General features: G+C 41.6%; 1 protein-coding gene across 4 annotated transcripts in view; it reads left to right on the plus strand.

Annotated features, from left to right (window-relative positions):
* Nucleotides 1-21,996, plus strand: part of FHL2 (four and a half LIM domains 2) — a 44,782-nt gene extending 22,786 nt beyond the window's left edge. For 2 of the 4 annotated variants that reach the window (XM_075425934.1, XM_075425923.1), the window contains exons 2-6: nt 5,976-6,150; nt 14,233-14,407; nt 17,476-17,645; nt 19,441-19,627; nt 21,143-21,996. In XM_075425934.1, coding sequence (XP_075282049.1) covers nt 5,995-6,150; nt 14,233-14,407; nt 17,476-17,645; nt 19,441-19,627; nt 21,143-21,294 — 840 coding nt within the window. In that variant the 5' untranslated portion in view covers nt 5,976-5,994 and the 3' untranslated portion in view covers nt 21,295-21,996. Of the gene's footprint in view, nt 1-5,970; nt 6,151-14,232; nt 14,408-17,475; nt 17,646-19,440; nt 19,628-21,142 lie in introns of all 4 variants that reach the window. The other 2 variants (XM_009941002.2, XM_009941004.2) reach the window with 2 other exon arrangements.
* Nucleotides 21,997-22,003: the final 7 nt, after the last annotated feature.

Genomic DNA, 22,003 nt, shown 5'->3' on the forward strand with positions numbered 1-22,003 from the left:
GGTTGTGGAGTCTCCTTCTCTGGAGATATTCAAGACCCGCCTGGACAAGGTCCTCTACAGCCTACTGTAGGTGACCCTGCTTCGGCAGGAGGGTTGGACTAGATGACCCATAGAGGTCCCTTCCAACCCCTACCATTCTGTGATTCTGTGATTCTGTGATATTACTTTATAAGGCCTTGATTTCTCAAAGACAGGGTGCCAAATTCTTTTGATGGGCTTACTACAGGATTGTTCTTCCATAGCAGCAGCAAGGGAAACAGGCTTCTCCTTTCTTCCTAACTTAAAAAACTAAAGTGTGCAGCCACATCTGTCTAAGCATCCTTGTCTTATTTACAAACTTAGCATAAACCCAGATCATAGGATACAGGGATACTCAACAGCTTGTTCCCTACAGTAATCATGACTCCTCTTCTTAAGGACCTTCACAAAGGTGATGGTATGAACCACAGTCGTAGCAACAAGCTTCAGCGTCTCAATAACCTTGCAAAAGTATTTTCGTTTTCTTCTCTTTAACCAAGAAATGCACCTTCAAGCAGCTGTAACCTGGTAGCCACTGGCAAGGACAGAGGGCCAGTGGAAGGAGGAGAGTGGCTGGCTGGAGTTCCTGCAGGATGAGCTGTGCATCACTTGCCTCTCAGCACCCGGTTAGCTTTTGCATTGGCCATCTTTAGCACAAGGAAGCAAACGTCCCTCTGTGGCCCGTGGAGGAAGATGGCTCTTCTGTGTCAGCATGGCCAGAAGCCTGCTGCTGGAAGGTCAGGGGTCCAAGCAACACCTGCCCTATGTCCAGCTAGACCTCCAAGCACTCAGGTTGCCTTTGCTTTCCCTCCCTTTGTCATCACGGTGTCTGCAGGCACTCATCCCATGAGGAAAAGCATAAGCTATACCGGCCCAAACAAAGAAAGAGGGCTACTGCCTCCTGACATGTTTTAGGAAATCTAAAATACACAGGGTGTGTGCTTTGGTGTTTGTGGTGCGCATCTACTCCAGCAAAACTCTGAAGTTCAGCTGACTGACTGTATGTTGCTTCTTTTTTCCTCCTGTCGGTGCTACTGGCAAATGGTCGTTTCTTCTTTTCCTAAAGTAAATTAAAAAGAAATAAAATTAGCTTTCTTCCATGTCCCCTTGCATGGCATGATGTCCTGGTTTGGAAGAATGATTAGCCCTTAGAAGAATGTCTTGCAGTTGCTGCAACAAGATGATAGATAATGAATGTGGCAATAGCTGCTAAGTTACAGGAAAATAATCACCTCTTGGCAGAAAGACCAGCATAGTTTGAACTACTAGTTCACAGTTGCAAAGGGTATCATAAATCTTTGCATTTTAGCCTTTGGAACATTAACACAAATTGTTTCTGAATGCTCTAGACCTGCATGGCTTATGTCATTGGCATTGCCAGACACAAATCTTCCTTTCTCAGGGGAAGGAAAATAAACAGATAGAAAATTCTCCATGTGCACAGCTCTTCTGGAAAAAAGTCAGGTGGGAGAAATGTGTGTACATCTTGGAGGAAGACGGGTGTCTTCGAAGACCTTTGATTTCCTGCGCAGGTGGCAAACAGAACATCCTGCTCCAAGGGCACAGGTAGAGCCTAACCGAGGCCAGCAGCTAGTCCCCCTTTGGCATCTACAGGGGCTTCATTCTGTGTCTCCAGGTGGTGTTACAACAAAAGAGCAGAGCTTCATTTCACTGAATAAACTGAACGACTCTTATGTTTTTTAGACAGTTTCCCTTGGTTCCTTTCTCTCTCTTGTGCGTGGGCGTCTGTACCTGTCGGTGTTCAACACCCCCTAAGAGGGGCTGAAACGAGAGACCCACAGAACACCTCTCGTTAGGCTTGCAGACATAGCTGAAAAAGCAGGCAAGGTGTGGGGCAGCTAGCCCTCTTTTCCAGTAGTCAATAGTGTCATGGGATGGGAGAACACCCTGGATTGTATCCTCACGACATTATGAGCCCTAATTTTTATGAGGTAATATGATAACTTTAACAACTACTGCTAGTAAAATGAGACTGTTTGAGCAAACAGGGGAAGAAGAAGAAAGAAGCACAGTTTTGAAGTCGGTCTACTAACTTTTTTGTCATTTTCATGCCAATTCTTACTTCCTGGAAGACACAGTGTGGGTAGTGCTAACATTTGGCATAAGCTGTAACTTCTTTACTGGGCATGCAATGGAAAGCTCTGTTCCTTTTAGAGATGTACTTGTTCTGTCTAATGTTGTAGGAGGGAGACTGTATGGCAGAAAAATCGGTTTTTCCTTCATGATAATGTTGAGACCAACCTGAAAAAGCCGAAGTATAAAATGACTACTGCAATATAATCTAAAGACCTTGTACCACAAAAAGGTGTAATAAAGTTGAGCCTCTGGCCCACAAAACTTGGCAGTCAATAACTATCAAACACAAGAGGGAGAAATAGATCAGTGGCAAGGAGGTTGAACTGCAGTTTGTGTCCATCCACAATGATGAAAGTCTTGGGTTTTTTTCTTAAAGCCCAAAGCAGTTCATAAAGCCTGCACTAAGCTAAGCACGATTTTTTTTATATGACAGGAACCACTAGAATGGTGATGTAGAGGACCAAATGTACAAAGTGACAGGCAAAAACATTTCTCTGTATGATTTCACATTTCTTTATTGTAAGATAACAGCAAAATTATTTGGTTTACATTCCTGCTAATATTTCAGTAGATAGGCCTCGTGATTACTTTACATTTAATTCTCTCCAGAGAAGAAAAAAACCGTCAAATATCCTCAAAATATCACACAGGATATCATGAGGTCCAATCCAACGCCCAGATCTAAACAGTGTACAATCTGGAATGCTTCACCCTCAGTTCCAGCTTTCTGAATGAAACTTCATGAACCTGAATTCTTAACTTTAAGAGATACTGGATCTGAAATTGGCCCCAGATCCAATAAAAGATTCACACAACTAAAAGCAAAATGCAGATCTTGGAAACTTTCCTCTCTTGTCTTTTGATTTCCCAGATCTCTGGAGTTGTGCCTTGCACCCCATCCAGAGCTGCTCCTTAAGTGTCTTCACAGAGTGAAGCTCCCCCTTGAACCTGTGTGGGACATAGAAATCAGGTCTGCGTCTCCCTGCTTGGGGTGAGGGGGACAACCCACTGTGACAATCTTAGAACACCTTTAACAAAACTAGACCCATTTGAGGATAGGGAGGCAAGTGCATGGGTATTTTCTAAAATAGTGGCAGTAACTATTAAATAATTATTAAATACATTGTTATTAAATAAATTATTTTTAAAAATTAAATTATTAAATACATTTATAAAAAATTGCTTGCCTCTGCTCCTGTGAAAAGCACCCAGAATATAATATAGCACTCAAGAAGAAAGCTGCTGTGACTAAGAGACTGGAACATTCACTTCTAAGGGAACAGCCCTTCTTCCAGTCACAAACCACGTCTATATTTTACATTTAGCAGCTCTGGATGAAGGACAGAAATAGTATAAACCTGTAAAGGAAACACACTTTATGTTTTTTGCTGTTACACATCTTGACTGCAGAGAAATTTTTCACTCATCAGTATCACACATCTAATTCAGGGCTAGAAAGAACTAATTCTGAAGAAAGGTGGAAAATGCAAGTTCATAAATGGTTCCTGCTCACACTCTAACTTAGTAATAATGCAAATTAACTGTGCAACCAAATCCTATAATTTGGAAAAGATATCTAATAAGGTGTGGTAAAAAGTACAGATTTCTGTCCTAAACACAGACTATTTGGGCAAAGCTGTCACTCCTCTCAGACTCAGACATATGTACACCAGTTTCTACTGGTCTGACTCCACTCCTTTTGCTGAAATTACTTCTTGAAGGAAATTAAGTCCTCTGCAGTTCTTTCTTGGAAAGTACAAATATTTTATGTAGGTTGGGGGTGTAAATGGGCTCAAATCAGAGGGCAAAATAAATCTACCATCACCTTTCAAATGCTGTGGAGACTGCACCTCTGCTTCAAGAGGAGACCAACTTGCTGATATGAAGCAGATATTAAGCAAAGGTCGCTCTGTACCAGCCCTGTTTCTGGCTCTCTTCCTTTACGCTTTCATGGCTGTCCACTGCTGTTGGAAACAAGCTAGAGGAGAATTTTGGATAGTCATTGCACTTCTCTCTCCAGCATAATTCTTCTTACTTTCCATCTTCTTGTTATCAGTCCCTATGATCTTCTCTGCTCCTTAAAGATCAAAAGCACCTGACATGCTCCTAGCTCCCCTTTGGGATAAGAAAATTAGTTAGTTCATCCCTACATCATCTGTAGGGTCAAAACAGCTGGACCGCTACTCCTCTTAGGCTGGCCATGGCACAGATGATAGCATTTTTCTTCCAAGCACATTTTGGGGTTTGGTAGTTTGTCTCTCTTTCTTCTTTAGTAGTTACTTGGCATTCGAAAGACTTCTCAGCAGCTGAGCCGCCATTTACCCCTTAGTCTGCTAGTCATCACACAACTCAGCAGCTGGCAGAACATTAAAAATAAAATAAATTTTAAAAAAGCTCTCTAGCCATCAAAACAAACTTTGCTTATTCAGGCTGCCCTAAAACCTTAACCAAACCCAAGCTATGTGGGATACAATGTAATGATAAAAACTGAAATCCTGCAGAAGAACTCAGGATTTCAGAATGCCCTAACAGTCACTCCCAATGCCAGGAGGACAAACTCCAGAGTCGAGCAACCTGTGCCAAGAACACTAAGCAAGTAAAAATTTTTTGTTTAAAACTGGGAGCTGAAGTTGGCAAAAGTACTACAGCTGCTGTAAATGTCACTTGTGTGTGAAAGACAGAGGTAATCACTTAAGCCATTAGTACCCAAAGCATTTAAGACTTTATAGCTCAAATGTGGCTTAAAGAGGACATCAGGCCTGGTAGCCAGTGAAGACTGGGCAGTCCAGGTAGAATGTGCTTTCCGTCTGGGAAATTCTCCTTCCTAAGCAGGCAGCTACGCCCTGCTCCAGCTGTAATGTCCAAACAGATTTCAGGTGCGACACACCCTGCAAGGCTCAGGTTAAGAAAGAAGCTGATGACCCAAAAATAAATTGTCCCAGGCAATAATGAACATTCACGCAAGTAATCAAAGGCATTTGTGTCATCATTACTTGTGTGTGTATACAGAAAATGCTGGACACATAACAAGATCTGAGCAGTTGTCCCTAATTCAGACAAGCTGATACATCGCTTGCCATTTCTTCTACTTGCTTTTCCCCTTCCGTAATCATTGTCTGACATTTGCCCGAACCAGCTCAGCTACCTCCGATTTGTGTCCCAGTCTGTCACAGCTGTTGGATAACTCATTCAGCTGCATCGGAGAAGAGTAAGATATACAATCCCTGACCCCACATCTCCTGCTGTTAGTGCCCATAGTTCCATGCAGGAGCAGAGACAGAGGGTTAGTGGCTCACCGCAGGGCGATGACTGCTGGACATTGGCTCACTGAGAATGTAGAGAAGCAAGGAGCAGAAGCACATAACAGTGGTGTTCAACAGTCTGTGCATGACTAAAGTCTACCAGCAATGAAAACCTTTGTCTTGCCTTATGGAGGAGATCTTCCTCCTTCTGAAGATTAGCTGGCTCATCTTCCTAATGTACTTAGCTCCCTCCATCTCCTACAGAGACAGCTTCTTGCTTTGGACCTTTTGGTCAAACTTACTTTATATTCCTTAAGCATCCCATGTGAATTCTTCACGCACAAGATTTGCTCATATTCCTCTCTCTGGTCTCTAACACTAGCTCTTGTCAAAGACAAGACAATGGATGGCTAAAATAGATAGGCTACTGTCTTTACCCAGGACTGCAAAATTTATGGTCCAGTTTCTTACTATTGTGTTGATTTATCTGACTGAAAGTTGAATTTAAATTAAAGTACAATGTGATGAACCAGAACTGATAATAAATGCTTCTTGGGGGATTTGATCTGGTGTAGCTCAGTCTGACACGTGTCTGCTTCTGTCTTGGTGGCAGGATAGCTGGGCTCCAGACACCAACATGACTGAACGCTTTGACTGCTTCTACTGCAAGGAGTCCCTGTTTGGTAAGAAGTACATCCTGAGGGAGGACAGCCCCTACTGCGTGAAATGCTACGAAAACCTTTATTCCAACACCTGTGAGGAATGCAAAAAACCTATTGGCGCTGACTGCAAGGTATGCCAGATTTGTGTCCTGTTACAGAAATCTTCACAGGGTAGCCTGGATACATAGCTCTAAGACATGGTGCTATCACCTGGAAGGATCCATGAGTCCAGCTTAACGGCTACCTAGGGACTTCCTTTAGTGCGAGAGCATGCTTTCTGGACAACTTCACCTGCTTTTCACCACTTCCCTTGGCAAACCCTTCTTTACCAAGCACGTGGATAGAAATGGAAGAGCATCTGCCTCTTCCTGTAAGGCATGGGATGACCTGATGTTAGAAAGTATCTCCCTTTCATTAGGAGAGCCCAACTATCCTTGGGGCCAGCTGGGATCTGGAAAGGTGGCAGAAGATAATTTTACCAGAGGGAGGTAAGCCGCTGCTGGCTTTGCAGTGACCAGAATTCAGTTGTCATGAGGAGACAAGACACGCTCCAGAAAAGGTGCCAACTCATGGACCACAAAAATCTGGCTAATGCTGACCCAGGCATTACGTCAGTTAGAACACAGTTAGAGTAATTACCCTTTAAATACAGAATGATGACATTCTCTAGTCATCAGAATGATGGACTGACTATAGATTGCAAAGGAATCTGACTATAGATTGCAAAGTGGAGTCTGACTATAGATTGCAAAGGAAAGAGCAGAGGCCTTGCTTGTTTGAGCTATGCACTGCTGCATCACATGGAAACACCCACCTAATCCAAATAAGGTGCAAACTCCTGCATTTCTTTAAAACTAACCAAAACAACTTGAGTTTATGACAGTTTTACTCTGACTGAATGAAGACAGATGATATCTGAGCCATCCAGTGAAGTGTCTGTTGGACTGCTATGGATAGACTTTATCCAATACACATCCTCCTTGCACCAAATCAACCTGTCCAAAGTTGGCCAAGAGTGAGTTTGTGCTAGAACAGCAATTTGCATTGCATGGCCAGAGGATTTTTGACTGGTGTGAGCAGGTCTGGCATTTGATGTCCTACGTTGCTGATCCACACCTCTAAAAGCAATATTTAGTCCCTACTACTGATACTACCACTCTACCACTAGTTCAGAGATACAAAAATATATGCGCACTCAGTTTGGGAAAAATATATGTCTCATCTCTTCCAAACTGATCTATCGCACCCTATTGGCAAATCAGTAGGAAAGCCCCTTTCAGAAACCTTAAAAAGGTGAGAATGTTTCACCATCATGACAGGGAACTGGCAGTAATCTTTACAAGGGTATAAAACTGCCAGCTTTCTTACAGCTCATAAATATTCAGATTAGAGAAGAGATACAGCTGGCCTGACCTGAAAAAGCAAAACATTTCTGCCCCATTCCAGAATGTGCTTTTGTTTTAAGGTCTCTTTCTAATCCCCTGAGAAGATATTTCCATGTGTTGATATTCAAGAATTTAAAAACTTGGACCGGCTTCAACAAATCTCGGACAAAGTATTCAGGAATTAATCAGGCTGAACTTTTCAACCCAGATTTATGGATTTAGGGAGTGTGGGTGTTACCCGATATACTGCTCTTCTGTACTTTTAAGCAAGACACGCTCTAATAGCGGATAGGAAAAAAAGCCGCTAATTGTCTGCAATGTAAGAATATATTATACATGTAAAGAACCAGAACTGTATGTGGAAAACATAACTATAAGACAGTAAATAAAGATTTCTTAAAGAGCTGTAAAGTGTACCAGAAACAAATGTGTCCTTTTTTGTTTCTGTGGCCACTGTTTCTGCCTGTCCACGCTTTACGCTGCAGCTTTTGAACCTGTTGACCAATATTAACCAGATTCTGACAGATGAATAAAAGTTACAAGCTTAAATTCCTACAAGTTTTCTGAAAAAAACTTGTGATTGGGAAGAAAAAGTGATCCTATTCATCTTCCCACTGAGAGGAAAACTAGAGCAGTTTTTGAATGATAGTAATAGATGCTAGAGAATACATTTGAGAGAGCCCTTGTAAGTGCCTCAGCCACAAGATAAGTTTCAGTCAAAGCTTGTGCACTGTATGACTGAGCATAATTCAGTCATGAAACACAAAGTCAGAAAAAAAACTTGCTTCTGCTCCTCATTAAACTGTATATATAGAGTTATATAAACACCTAAGAAATACACACATGTACGCATACACACACATATACGTAGGCATTTCTGTATATATATTTTTACACATTGCATTTGCATTTTCCCCTGAGTGAAGAAGACAAAGTGTACTGTGCTTGGAAATAAAACCAGTATGTTTACTGCATGTACAAAGTGGGCTCCATACTTATTTATACGTTCTGACATAGCCTTTATACAGCTGTGAAATTTGGAACTGAAACGTAACAGACTGACAGCATTATCAGACAGGGTCACATCCAGGCCTCCGCATCTGGCAGGGGCACTCACCCTCCCATCAACATTACAACCTGAAAAGCTCCATATAGCTCTCACCTCAGATCCTCTTTTTCAAGTCCCTGCTTGGCCACTGCTGTTTCTCTACACAGAGAAGAGCCGAACTGAGAAACCAGCTGCAGCTCAGATGCTCTTAATTTCCCTCCTACCAGCCATCCCAATTAAAAGCAACCTTCCTCTAGTAGAAAGGGTTACACCAAAATAGACCAGGCATTGACAAGAGGACAGCCAGCTCTCCGTCTCTGTCACTACCGTAGCGTATGAGCACCGTAGCAGCACCTCGCTGGAGCTGAACTTAAGCCGGCTCAGACACTGGTAATACTCCAGCTTTGGCAGCACTGGGCTCTGAGAGGGTCAAACTGATGCCAGATTTTTGACTTGTGTTTTAGCTACAGCACAGTGAGCCCATAAAACAACTGTTCTGAAGACATGATTTAGTTGAATTCAAGTCAGGGGAGAATTTGCTTCACTATCTTTCAATCTTCCTATGGTAATCTATGCGTAACTGTGAATGTAAAAGAGTAATAACTAATTTGTTCTTTATTTTAAATGTGGTTTTTTTTCGTGAGAAAAACCCTGAGTCACAATGTATGTCTGAATGACACCTTTAGACTGAGGCCATTTCATTAACTGTAAACAATTCTATCCGATGTTTATGAAACTTTCAGAGAGAGATTGAAAGCTTCATATACTGAGTGGTAGGAGGTGCTGGCAGGCAGCAGGAAAACATGATGCCTTTTCTCGCACAGCTATTATGCACTAGCCGTATGCCAGCAGGTTCTAGTAGAAATTTACTCCTTCAAAAAGAGTTGGCATTTCGTTGCCTGCATCTCTGGAGAATGCTCACCATGCCCATGGTTTCATGTTTCTTTCTGGAAATCGATCTGTTATGTTTGCTTAACTGCTGAAGTGTGACTTTTGGTTGATTTTGGCTTTTTTAATAGTTTCCTTGCAGGCCCTATGGCACAAAACCCATCATAAATAGAGGAAATACCTACAGTAATCCAGTGTTTAATGCAGTCCACAAGCTGGCCTTGGCAGGCAGGAGGGGGTGAAAACTCTCTCTGCAGAACGTGAGAATGAAATTAAAAGTGGATTGTGAGATAAATCTACTGTATCAGCATGCAAGCCAAAAATTAATCAAAAGGTCAATATTACACTCAATCTAAACGAAAAAATAAAGCCTCTAGTAACATGGATCAGGAAAGGGAAAAAATATTTGGGTTTTGAATTTTTAATGTTTAAACTTTGTGCTGAGTTGCAACACTTTTTCAGTGCATTACTGAACACCAGACTAGTTATTGTGAAGTGGAATGGTAAAAGAGACAGGCACCTTCACCTCTTCTCATATCCCTAAGGGGCTGATTTCAGCATGATATCGCTTATTTTTACCTTTTCTAAACATACTTTTGATAGGAAAGTAGCAGTCTAACATGAAGTGTTTTGCTACAGGGTGTGTGTGGCTAAATCTGTACGGTATTTTATTGTTATACATCATGAAAGAGTGGTCAGGCACTGGAACAGGCTGCCCAGGGAAGTGGTGGAATCTCCATCCCTGGAGGTGTTCAGGCGTGTAGATATAGCACCTCAGGACATGGTTTAGCAGGCATGGTGGTGTTGGGGTGATGGTTGGCCTTGATGATCTTAGAGGTCTTTTCCAACGTTAATGATTCTATGATTCTATGATCATTTCCTCTGCTCAACCTTCTGAAAAGAGCATTGCGGCAAGCAAAATAGTCTGATGTAGTCTTCATTCATGAAAAAACATACACAGTTACTCTTCTGGTAATAATGTGTCTAATCTCCTTCTTCCTGTTGGGTCCCTGTTGAAAGGCAGCTCAGGAGAAAAAGTAATACAAAATGGCTTAAGTTTACTTAAACTTATAAAGCCAGAGTAGAAGACAATACAGCTGCAGGATATGAGGAGTCTGTGCTTAACCCAGTTCCCTGGTAACTCTAGTCTTGGGGCTTTTCTAGTTTAAAAAAACAAGTCACCGACAGTCCCAACCTAGAGGCCCACCAAACCGTGCTGGATCAAAACTACACAGAACTATGGAGGAACTATCACATGTGATTTTGCCAATGTTGAAAAGAGTTATCTTGACAAGGTTTTCTTTGGGGATGATATAATGAAAATAAGTGAAGATAAAATTGCTTAAAAGCACATAATGGCTTTTCAAAGCCACAAGTTTCAAAACCATTTTGCAAGGGATGACTCTAAAAAATTTTGGATACAAATGGGACCTGCACTAAGTTTTGCTTGCACCATATTCTTACAGTCAGTTTTCTGCATGTGCACAAAGGACCTGCCCTTGGCCCCTGTTTGAGCAGCATCCCAGGATTCACCTTTCACTAGGTTGTCCCGAAGAACGCTGAGCAGAACTTTTCAGCTGAGGTTGATTCTCAGATCAGGCTGAGAAAAGCACCCATTCAAATCTGAGTCATTTCAGGTACTGCTGATCTGGTTATTTTTTATCTTCAAATGAAAACAGGTAAGGGAAGGATTATTCTCCACACTCAGAAGAAATGCAACTGAATGAAGTGTTAAATATTCCTCCATGCAAATTCTGCTGCAGAATTTATCGCAGCTCTGCAGAGACCAGCATTGCCCGCCTCCCCTTTTCTTTTCACCAGTAGCACATCTGGAATTTCTCTGGAGCTCTCTGTGCTGCTTACAGGACAGACCACGTTCCTGAGCAGCTGTGTGCATGCACCTCTGTACACGTAAACACCGTCCCACTTCTCAAATGGCAGTCTACGGTAACTCTTCAGTCTCTTGTCTGTGCTTTCTCTAACAAGTATCCTATCTGTGCCTGTGTGTGCTTTATCTAACAAGAGCATGTGGCTGTCAGTTTTCAAAGACAGGTACACAGATCGATAGTAAAAAGTCATTCTCTGTATTGCTTTTAGGCAACAGAGGAGGCTGCATTAAAAGCTACAGTTACAATTTGTAGCACCAGGGACTCATTTCCCTGGAGCTGCATAAACTGGCTGAGAAGTCATGCTCATCAGTATTTTAAGGATACACTCCAGTTATGAGTCCAGAATAGTAATTTTCTTTGTTAGTTCTTCCTGGAAATCCATGGAATAGACAGGATTTAGATGTATATCACTTGTACCTTCTGCTGGAACAGATTTATTTGGGTTGCAATCAGCTACGTGCCTAGAGTAAACCTAATGCTCTTACAGCTTAACTGAGGACAAGCTAGCAGTCAGACAAGCTTGAAGTCAGCTTTGCATATGCAGCTTCTCCAGTGTAGAACCTGTTCTAGACCAGTAGATCTACAGCTTATGCATGCGAACCTCATGAAGTTCAACAAGGCCAGGTTCAAGGTCCTGCACATGAATCGGGGCAATCCCAAGCCCAAATACAGGTTGGGCGGAGAATGGATTGAGAGCAGCCCTGAGGAGAAGGACTTGGGGGTGTTGGTTGACCAGAAGCTCAGTGTGACCCGGCAATGTGCACTCGCAACCCAGAAGGCCGACCATACCCTGGGCTGCATCAAAAGCAGCGTGGCCAGCAGGTCGGGGAAGGGGATTCTGCCCCTCTGCTCTGGTGAGACTCCACCTGGAGTCCTGTGTCCAGCTCTGGAGGCCCCAGCACAGGAGAGACATGGACCTGTTGGAGTGCATCCAGAGGAGGCCAAAAATGATCCAAAGGCTGGAACACCTCTGATATAAGGAAAGCCTGAGAGAGTTGGGGCTGTTCAGTCTGCAGAAGAGAAGGCTCCAGGGAGATCTTAGAGCAGCCTTCCAGTACCTGAAGGGGCCTACAAGAAAGCTGGAGAGGGCCTTGTTACAGGTGCTTGTAGGGACAGGACAAGGGGCAATGACTTTAGACTGAAAGAGGGGAGATTCAGATTAGATATAAGAAAGAAATTCGTTACGATGAGGGTGGTGAGGCCCTGGAACAAGTTGCCCAGAGAAGCTGTGGATGCCCCTTCCTTGGAAGTGTTCCAGGCCAGGCTGGACAGGGGTCTGAGCAACCCGGTCTAGTGGAAGGTGTCCCTGCCCTTGGCAGGGGTGTTGGAACCAGATGATCTTTAAGGTCCCTTCCAACCCAATCCATTCTATCATTCTATGTACAAGCCAAAGGCTCTGGTTAGATACACAACACACTGAAGTAGACCAAATCTGATCTCCAGTGACCTTATTACACTGACATAAGAACAATCATGGTGCAGAAATGGTTTCATCAGTACCTTGGACTGCCTTGCTTCAGATGTGATAGATGCAGAGAGAGAAAGCAATATTTATTTCATCAGTTTAATACTCTTCTGCAGGCATGTCAAAGCCAGACATCGTAGACTCCCTCTACATTCCATGTCAACATCTGTTATAATCATCCAAGGTAGCCAGAGATTATACAAGCCAGTCTGTATCTTGGGTACTTTGGGTCTTAGTTGCACTTCATGGCTTTGCCATGATGAAATATCTGCTGTTTTCACCTGCCCAGCGAGTGTCTATAGAAGCTGCCATCATAACTGACTCGAGGATCAAACCTTTCATCATTGACACCTAATCATTGTCTTCATTACTCCTCTTCTAAAACACACACACCTTCTCCAGGGTATAATTTTATTGATAAAACAAGGCAAAACAAAAGCAGGTGTCAGTATATGAATTTTGGAGATAAAAAATAGCTTGCAGAATATCACAAAAAGAGGAGAAAGGCATCAAGTGGGGGACAAAAATTGATTACATCCTGTTACAAGAGAAAGAAAACCAGATCTGTTGTCATGCTATTTTCCAGCAGGCAAATTTCACATTTCGGAAAACTCTGTTGGCTGTATGTTGTATTTTTCTGTTGAAAATATTATTGCCCTCTGAGATCAGATTTAGGCTGTTCAGCTTCATTTAAAGATAATAAAATGTAAATAACTTCGAAAGAACATTTTTTTCATTTTTCTATTAGAAAAAATTAAAATTTTACAGTCAGAAATTTGGGTTGTTCCAGAAGTCGCCAGCTGAAATGAATCGACAAGCTGAATAAACATGTCTGAAAGCTGTAAAGTAGGGAGCTTAGATACTCTATTGCAGAGTGCAGCCTCCAAGATGAAAGGCACATTGGGTACCAGTTGTTACTGACACTGATTTAAGAGATTTAGGCGAGTAGCGCAGATGTCCAAACAAAAATTCTTTATTGCAGGGTCAAATTCTGACTGAAGTTACCGTAGTTTAACAAGTTACCACATATCAGCTGAGTTAGGCAAAAGTATTTCAGTGTTTCCTGTTAGCCATTTAGAAGAACAAGGCTCCTGCAGACATAATGTGTGGTGATTTTAGCTTAACCTAAATACTCAGTATCTTTTGTTTGCTCTGTGCTAAGACTGCACATTTGGAGTCACCTGTGACTGCGCTGGCTGACACAGTGCAGTTTGGGCCAGATTATATCTGAACACTTTGTGACGCTTCCGTTCACACAGTTAAAAAAATCTGATATTCTACAACTCATTCTTTTTCTTCAGTTAACCAGATTAATCCAGTGCTTGTAATTAACACACAGGGTCCGTAGCTGTCATGAGCTGTTCCTGGTTATCATAACAAAATAAGTTCACCTTCATCAGAACATTTTGTTTTCTTGAGATGTGCAAATTAGCCTCAGCTCCTGGCTGTGGTTCAGATTTGGATGTGTTTGCATTCCCTGAGCTTCCCATTGTGCAAACTATTCATTCTGCTTACTCTGTGGTTTTGGATTTCTACAGGATCTGTCTTACAAGGACCGCCACTGGCATGAAACCTGCTTCCACTGCTTCCAGTGCAAGAATTCACTGGTGGACAAACCTTTTGCTGCAAAAGAGGAACATCTACTTTGTACTGATTGCTACTCCAATGAATACTCTTCCAAATGTAATGAGTGCAAGAAGACTATTATGCCAGGTTGGGATGCTCACTTTCTGGACTAAGATTAGGCTAAATATCAAGCCCAAACTCAGCAACATTTATGACAAATGTTTTTCCAAGGCTATCTCTGCTAAGCCATGGTGAACTTTGTAAAACACAGTTGATGGTGCATTCTAAATAATTTCCATGACCAGAACACCTAATTTTCATAATGGACCATGATAGAACTGTTATTCACATGAAGCGGATTACTCTTGAAAATTAGTATTTATTTTGTTCAGCGTTTTTATTAATGGGATTTATAATTTTCTACAGCTGTATTCATTAAAAGGATTTTGACAGCTGGACAACTAAAATTGGTCTTTCTGTCCAGTCCAACTTTGTATTCTGTCTTGATTGGCTTCCACTGCTTGAAGATCAGAAGCAGCTTGCAAATTTAAGCTTATTTAATTCACCATATAGCTTTTTATGTAATTACTCTAAATTTAGCTTCTCCCATAAAAATGAAGAATTGGTCAAAGTGCCTCTAAGGTCTTTCCTGAGGGCAAAGATATGAAGAAACAAGAAAGAGCTATTTTCTTTTTCAACACGAAACAGGAGTTTATAGTAATAGATTGCTAAAACCTCATCTGTTCATGACAATACTACAGCATTCTGTGATGATTTGAGGGCTTAAAGTGGAAGGAATATTGGTCCAGAAATAAAATATTCAAAGGCAATTTGAAGAATCCACATACATGCTCCATGACTACTAGTTACTTTTTCCAGTAAAATTTTTCCTTGGCTGGTTCTGACATTGGTCATCTTAGACAAAAGCTGAAAACCACAATGTTGTGCATGTAAGTTGTAAAAATTAGGGTTTAATGATGAAATAGGATGTATAAATAGAAACACCAATGATATTTAAAAGCAGATGGCCCTATCCATTCATGATTGTGTTTGGGTATCTCCTTCTACTGTTCCACATGCACCTGTTTTTACCGATACAGCACTAACAACTGACATGTTTGGGAATAGCCAGTGCTACTTATAAAGCTGGAACTACATACATGTACATATTTTTAAGATTGTTCATCAAATTCACCCCCATGATCAGTGAGCTTATTTACTGAATGGATCTCTTTTTGCCTATTACACCAGCTGTAGATTGATAAGCAGTAATGGAGGCTGGATTCAGCGACCCAGAGAATCCCTTCTTCTCAGAATCTGAAACAAAGTCAATTGTTACGGAGCTTTACAGCCACCAACTGGTCTTTAGCTGCTCACTCAGGACAGGAGTACACCCAGCATGTATTTTCTACTTACACAGCACCCCATTTCAGTACAGGAGCTACACCAGAGCACTACGATCACCAACTGAAGCGTAATTCATTTTGAAAGAACCAGCAAGTGGTTGGATACCCTTTATGGTGACTGTTAATGCTACACTTGCCCTTTGCTTTGCTCCACTAAACATAAAACTTAGATTTAATAAAGCATTATCATGACATGCCCATTAAATACTAAAGTAATTACAAGATTGAACTTTCAGTCCTTCAGCAAACTAAACTCCCAGTGACTTCAGTACAGCAGCTAACAGGGCTCCCCCGCCTTGATTTTCAGTGACAACATAATCCCAAAGACAGCTAAAAATGTAAAAATAAAATTCTAGACTATTCAAAAGAAGTTATTCACATCTCCTTTTTCCAGAACACCATTCCTTCAAGGACTGATTGATTTGCTCCTTAGTATGGTATAGAAAGTTACCAGCACAGAGAGGGCATAATTCTTAAAAAGAGTCCATTAAAAAAAAAAGGATCAGAAATATTTAAGCGTGTAAGAATCAGGCAGAAAGATAATTAACAGTTCATTTACTACACTGCTGCAAGTCAATTCTTTAAAAAAAACCAAAATCCTGAAGTATGCCTCTGGGCAGAGTTTAATGAGACCGAAAAAGAAGAATATGCAACTAGTAAACAAAGAGGAATTAACACTTGAGAAGCGAAAAATTGGTAAAACTTCACCCTGCAGTAATGAGGGTGGGGAGAGTTGGCATCAAAGGAGTTAGAGTGGTTCTCCTTCATTAGCCAACACATGATCGACCTGTCAGTCTGCCAAGCACTTGACATCGTGTTTGTTGCTACAGGCTTCAAGAGTAATGCAGAACTGTAGGAGCATCATTTGTTTGTTTTCCCCTCTGGCCAGTATCAAATATTCTGACTCAAACCGGTACATTGGAAATTATACAGTGTGCAAAGAATTTCGTCCATATAATAGGGCACCTCCAATCTCCTGGAAGGGCTCAGAGTCCACCTGTCACGCAGTGCACTGAATCGGTAAAGTACAGTATCGTACCCTAAAACATCATTCTGGAGAAGTACCTTTAGCTCCTAACACCCTACCACCTTTCTGCTTTTCAGTAAAGGATTGTTGAAATATTTTTCTTCCTTTCACATTGCAACCATGGTTTAAATACAACTGAAGACAGAGAGAAAGCTTCTCTCCCACTGAAAGTTTCAAGAGACAGAAAAACATTTAGGACAGGTGTTGCAGAGCTGGAAACCATTGCAAATCTGTAGTGGACTTCAACGAGGACAGGAACAAGGCCACAGAGCAGATACAAAATCAACCTTTTTCTGAGCCAGTGACTATACTCTATCGGGAAAGGGAGGCAAGAGGCTTGCCAGGAATTAACCAGGTAGCTTACAGCTGTCTAGAAAAGAAGCAAAACGGACTTGGAATGAACAAAGTCAAACTTCAACGAGGAGTAGCCTTACCTTCACTCAGCACTAGCAGCACCTTTTACTGGTGTCTCCCCAATTGCCCAGAATCTTTCCGCTCCTTAGAATTGATTATTAACTCTAATAATACCACAAAAAAGTGTCCTAAGCCTTCACTATTAGCAGTAAATGTTTCTCTTCTTTATAGGAGGAGAAGAACCACCCACTCTCTAAAAACATAAAACTCTACCCACTACCACGCAAAGCTGGTGGGAACATGAAATAGCCTCTAACTCATAGCTGCACTACTTACTGACTGACAGCCAGCTGCCAGGCACACAAGAGCTGCAAGTTGCATCCATCCCAGCCAGAAGCAGCTCACTTGATGCTCTGGTCTCGTTACAGGTACTCGGAAGATGGAATACAAGGGCAACAGCTGGCACGAGACCTGCTTTATCTGCTACCGCTGCCAACAGCCTATCGGGACAAAGAGTTTCATCCCTAAGGACAATCAGAACTTTTGCGTACCCTGCTATGAAAAGCAGTTTGCCATGCAGTGCGTCCAGTGCAAGAAGGTAGTGCTCTTCTTTTACTTACCTAAAATCTAAGGGATTGTAGTCCATCCCATTTTACGTCCAAGTAGGTAGAGTATCGTTTTTTTTCTGTGTGATAAAAGATTCAGAATCAACCGATGTTAAGAGATTATATAATTTCAGTTCCCATCCTGCACCAGGCACCGCATTTACTACAGTTAAAATTCTATTACTCAGGGTTAAAAATCCCTTTGTATTGAAAGTATACAGAGAACTCATTTTCGAAAAAAACAAAACAAAACCAACCAACCAAAAGAACAACTCTGCATTGCAATAACCTCATTCCAATATAACCCAGAGAGATAAATTTTGCACAGAGAAAATGATGTTCCTGAAGTAAACACTAGTAAATGCAATATGCTCAGGAGTACGACTTTCTAGGCTAAGGATCTTTTATTTATGAATTTCCTAAATTCTATACACTGACACTGATAAGAACTTTAGAATTCTTTCCTAAAAAGAATTGTCTCATCACTTACAGAACTAAGAAATCCTAGTTTCCTATGGATATATGCATAGGCAAAGACAATCAAAACTATGGCTGTATCCGCAGTAAATTCTCTTTCCCATTGCCACTGTTTCCTCTTTGTCTCCCTTTACTGTCTGCGTGCTTCCAGCCACCAACTGGGCCCACACTACCCAGACCTTCTCCCACAAGGTGTTACCTGCTCGTCTTTCCTTCCAGTCAAGCATGCTACAGTCTGCTCAGACATATTAGCTGGTCAGAAACGATTGCATCTTTCCTGCTGCAGAGACAAAACGAAACAGGTGAAGTGGTCACAGGGCAGCAGTCACAGCACCAAGCCTGTCTGAGTTCAAGGAGCATCTGGATGATGCTCTTAGTCGTACGGTTTAGTTTCAGGTAGGCCTGCAAGCAGCAGGGAGTTGGACTCAATGACCCTTATGAGTCCCTTCCAACTTGAGGTATTCTACGGTTCTAAGAAAGGCTAAGTTTTTCTTAGTATACCTAATTACCTTTACTACCCTACCCACCCATCAGTTTTCTGAAGCTTCTAGGAGTTTTGTATCTTAAAAACTCTGTCTAGTGTCCAATTTTAACCACATTTAAGAGCAGGCTGCAAAATACTTGGGAAAGAGGCAAACACGCAGATGAATACAAATATTGGGTAGCATGATCACATACAAGCCTGATTCCCAGGGAATCTCCCTTTAGCAAAGATAGGAAGAAAAATGAAAGTGACCAATTTTATAGCCTTCTCAGGAACACTCAAAGGAGCAAAGAAGTTCAGTTTGTCTAACATCAGGGGAGCTGTTTTTGTAGGCAACAGCCTATTATAAGAGAAAAACCCCAGCCAAAGTCCAGAGCAGCAGAAAGCAAAGACTTCAGCTAAAATTTTAAATAGAAGTCTTTGCCAAGGAAAGTAACAGGGAAGTTGTAACACATATGGTACTTCCTTCACCATGAAGAATGGGACAGGTGAAGGAACAAAGATGAGACGAATCCTAGCACATGCATATGAAAAGTGACATATAAAGACTAGCAAACAAAGAGGACAACTGAGAGTGATTATACAATATATGGAGAATAAAGTACTTTTAGTATGAGGCTTTTTTGTATAGATTAGATAACTATAAAAAAATCACTGGCACACTTATCTGAAGGTCAGCTCCAGTCAAAACAATGATTTTGCTGCTGTTAAGCCTTCTTTCCCTACTCCCACCCACAAAAACCTCATTATCCTTCCTCTCTACCGAGTCAACACACAAACCTGCCACCCTAAAGAAACCCCTTTCTGTCTTACCTTCCATAAAACAGGCTATCACCACAGGAGGCGTTACCTACCGGGAGCAGCCGTGGCATAAGGAGTGCTTCGTTTGTACCGGATGCAAGAAGCAGTTGTCTGGACAACGCTTTACCTCCAGGGATGAGTTCGCTTATTGCCTGAGCTGCTTCTGCAACCTCTACGCCAAAAAGTGTGCTGGGTGCACAAACCCAATCAGTGGTAGGTTTCCCATGGCCAGTGCCTTTAAATTCCGGGTTTTTTTCAATGAACTGCTTCTAATATTAAAAATGCTTCAGTAATTCATTCTGAATAACTTGAGATACTCAAGACACTATACAATTCAAGAAGTGTGAAATTAAATACTTATGATGCCTTTCCAGTGCCTAACAAAAAGAAATGGAAGAGGTCCTTAAACTGAAGTTTCTTCTTTTTCACCTGATTTTCATGGTACACAGTGGACACAGAGTAACAGAGCTACGCATGTAGCGGGCTATGCGTGCTCTGTATGTCATTCCACTTGCATTCATTAGAGGGATCACTGACGTCAACGGCCACAGTCCCTCCACCAGCAGACAGTGTCTGACTGGCTTACACCTCGTGCTGTAGCACAGCGCATTTCTTCCCTGCCTTTTCAAGACAGCAACTGAGAAAGCACAAGGCCTTTAGATACTGTTTCCCAGTGCAAAAGTACTTAAAGAAGCAACTGCTTAGAGCTTTACTATGAAACACTTGGCATAAAAATATAACCTCTGCTATGAAGTAATCAGCATTTAACAGCATGATCCATACAGCCCAAAACCACGAATCTGAATATCCGGACCATTTTCTCTCTTATTGCTCTGCCTTTGTGCCTGTGCCTCACTAACATGTGCTTGATTGCACAGCTCCTAGAAAAGTCTGTGCGTAACACCACTGCTACAGTTTTCTGTTCATGTGAAAGAGGCTTTCCTCTTTTGGATACTGCAGTCCTTTCCATCATATGCTGTTTTTTCAAAATGATACTATTAAAGGCAAAACAAACCCCCTTCTCAGCAGGTAAGAGATATGCCCAACTAAATCTTTTCACTGACTTCCAGCTAGTCATGCCAATGCATCATATTCAAATTACTTGTCATTTCTGAGGTTAAGCAAGAGATAATTACTAGTAAGCCATTTGTCCCTTTTCCCTTTTTTCTTGTACAAGTTCAGTACCCCTTATGATAACCTACATAGCCTCAAACCCTTCAATGTTTTCTGCAGGTTGCTAACCGGCTTTTCTTGAGGCACTCCTGCTTCAAATCTATGAATCAAGTCATGACATAAACCTGTCAGACTTCTTTTTAAATGATCTAAATGCATTTTTACAAAACAAAATTAACTTACTCGGATGCCATGAAACATTCTGTAAAAAACTATCAAGACTTCTGTTCAGGGGCAATTGCTTTCCTTTCCTTCTGCTATACAACGTAGTGCCATCCCTTGAAAGTTCATTTCTGCCATTATCACCAGTGGTAACAGTCTAGTTCACTAACTTAGCTGAAAGCAACAGAAATATTCAAGGATGAAAATATTACTTGCTACAGAATACGAGTAGCAAAATTAGCACAGCAACAAATAAATTTGTCACAATGGCCTTTTTTCACTACTGTACGTCAGATCTCCACAGCAATCCACGAGGGGAGTCTGAAACAGCATCATTTGCTGGCTGACGTGCTATTCTTTTCTTGTAACAGAATGCTTTTGGTTTTCAAACAGGGCTCGGAGGAACCAAGTACATCTCCTTTGAAGAACGGCAGTGGCATAATGATTGCTTTAACTGTAAGAAGTGCTCTCTCTCATTAGTGGGTCGCGGCTTCCTCACGGAAAGGGATGACATCCTTTGCCCTGAATGTGGGAAGGATATTTGAAGCTCAGAATAAGAGGTGGGGAGAGGGGAGGAAAGCCGTGCTTGCAACATATAGTCTGAAATACATGGATGTTCGGAACTAGCTTTGCCACTCTGTGTTTTGCTGTACTATTAACATCACTTAACCTTTTTGTTCAAACTCTCCAAATCTGGAGGGAAAACAACTTCAAAGTCTCTAGTAGCAGTGTTGGTGTTTAAGATTTCTACAGCTAACCAAAACTAATGCAAAACCTGAGATGTAAAACTATTTGGGTGTTACTGACATAGCATACTCCTTTGGGTTTGGTTTTTTTTTTCTGCCTTCCACCAAATATTCCAGTTACAAGCAACTGATATAGTTAAGGATTACGATGGCCACGCACAATACATTCATAGATGATATTCAGGCTGAAACTCTCAGCCCACTGAAATCAATGGCAAACACCACTCGGTTTCAATAAGCCTGTGGTCTCGCCTCAGTGTTCTCAAGCTATGTGACCAGTGTGTGCTGTCCAGTGTGCAGCAAGACTGCACACGTAGAGGGTGTTTCAATGTACAAGGATTTGTGCCATGCCATAAAGAGATAATGATAAAACAGTTGGAGTGGAGTGCTTCATAACAGGTACATATTTTATTGCATGACTAGCTGATCATTGTGTGAAGTACAAGTTCTGATTGACAGTGTCAGTATTACAGTTAGTCGACATTACACTGCACATTGTATTTTTCAA

This window comes from Opisthocomus hoazin, chromosome 1 (genome assembly GCF_030867145.1).
Source record: "Opisthocomus hoazin isolate bOpiHoa1 chromosome 1, bOpiHoa1.hap1, whole genome shotgun sequence".
NCBI classification, from domain to species: Eukaryota; Metazoa; Chordata; class Aves; order Opisthocomiformes; family Opisthocomidae; genus Opisthocomus; species Opisthocomus hoazin.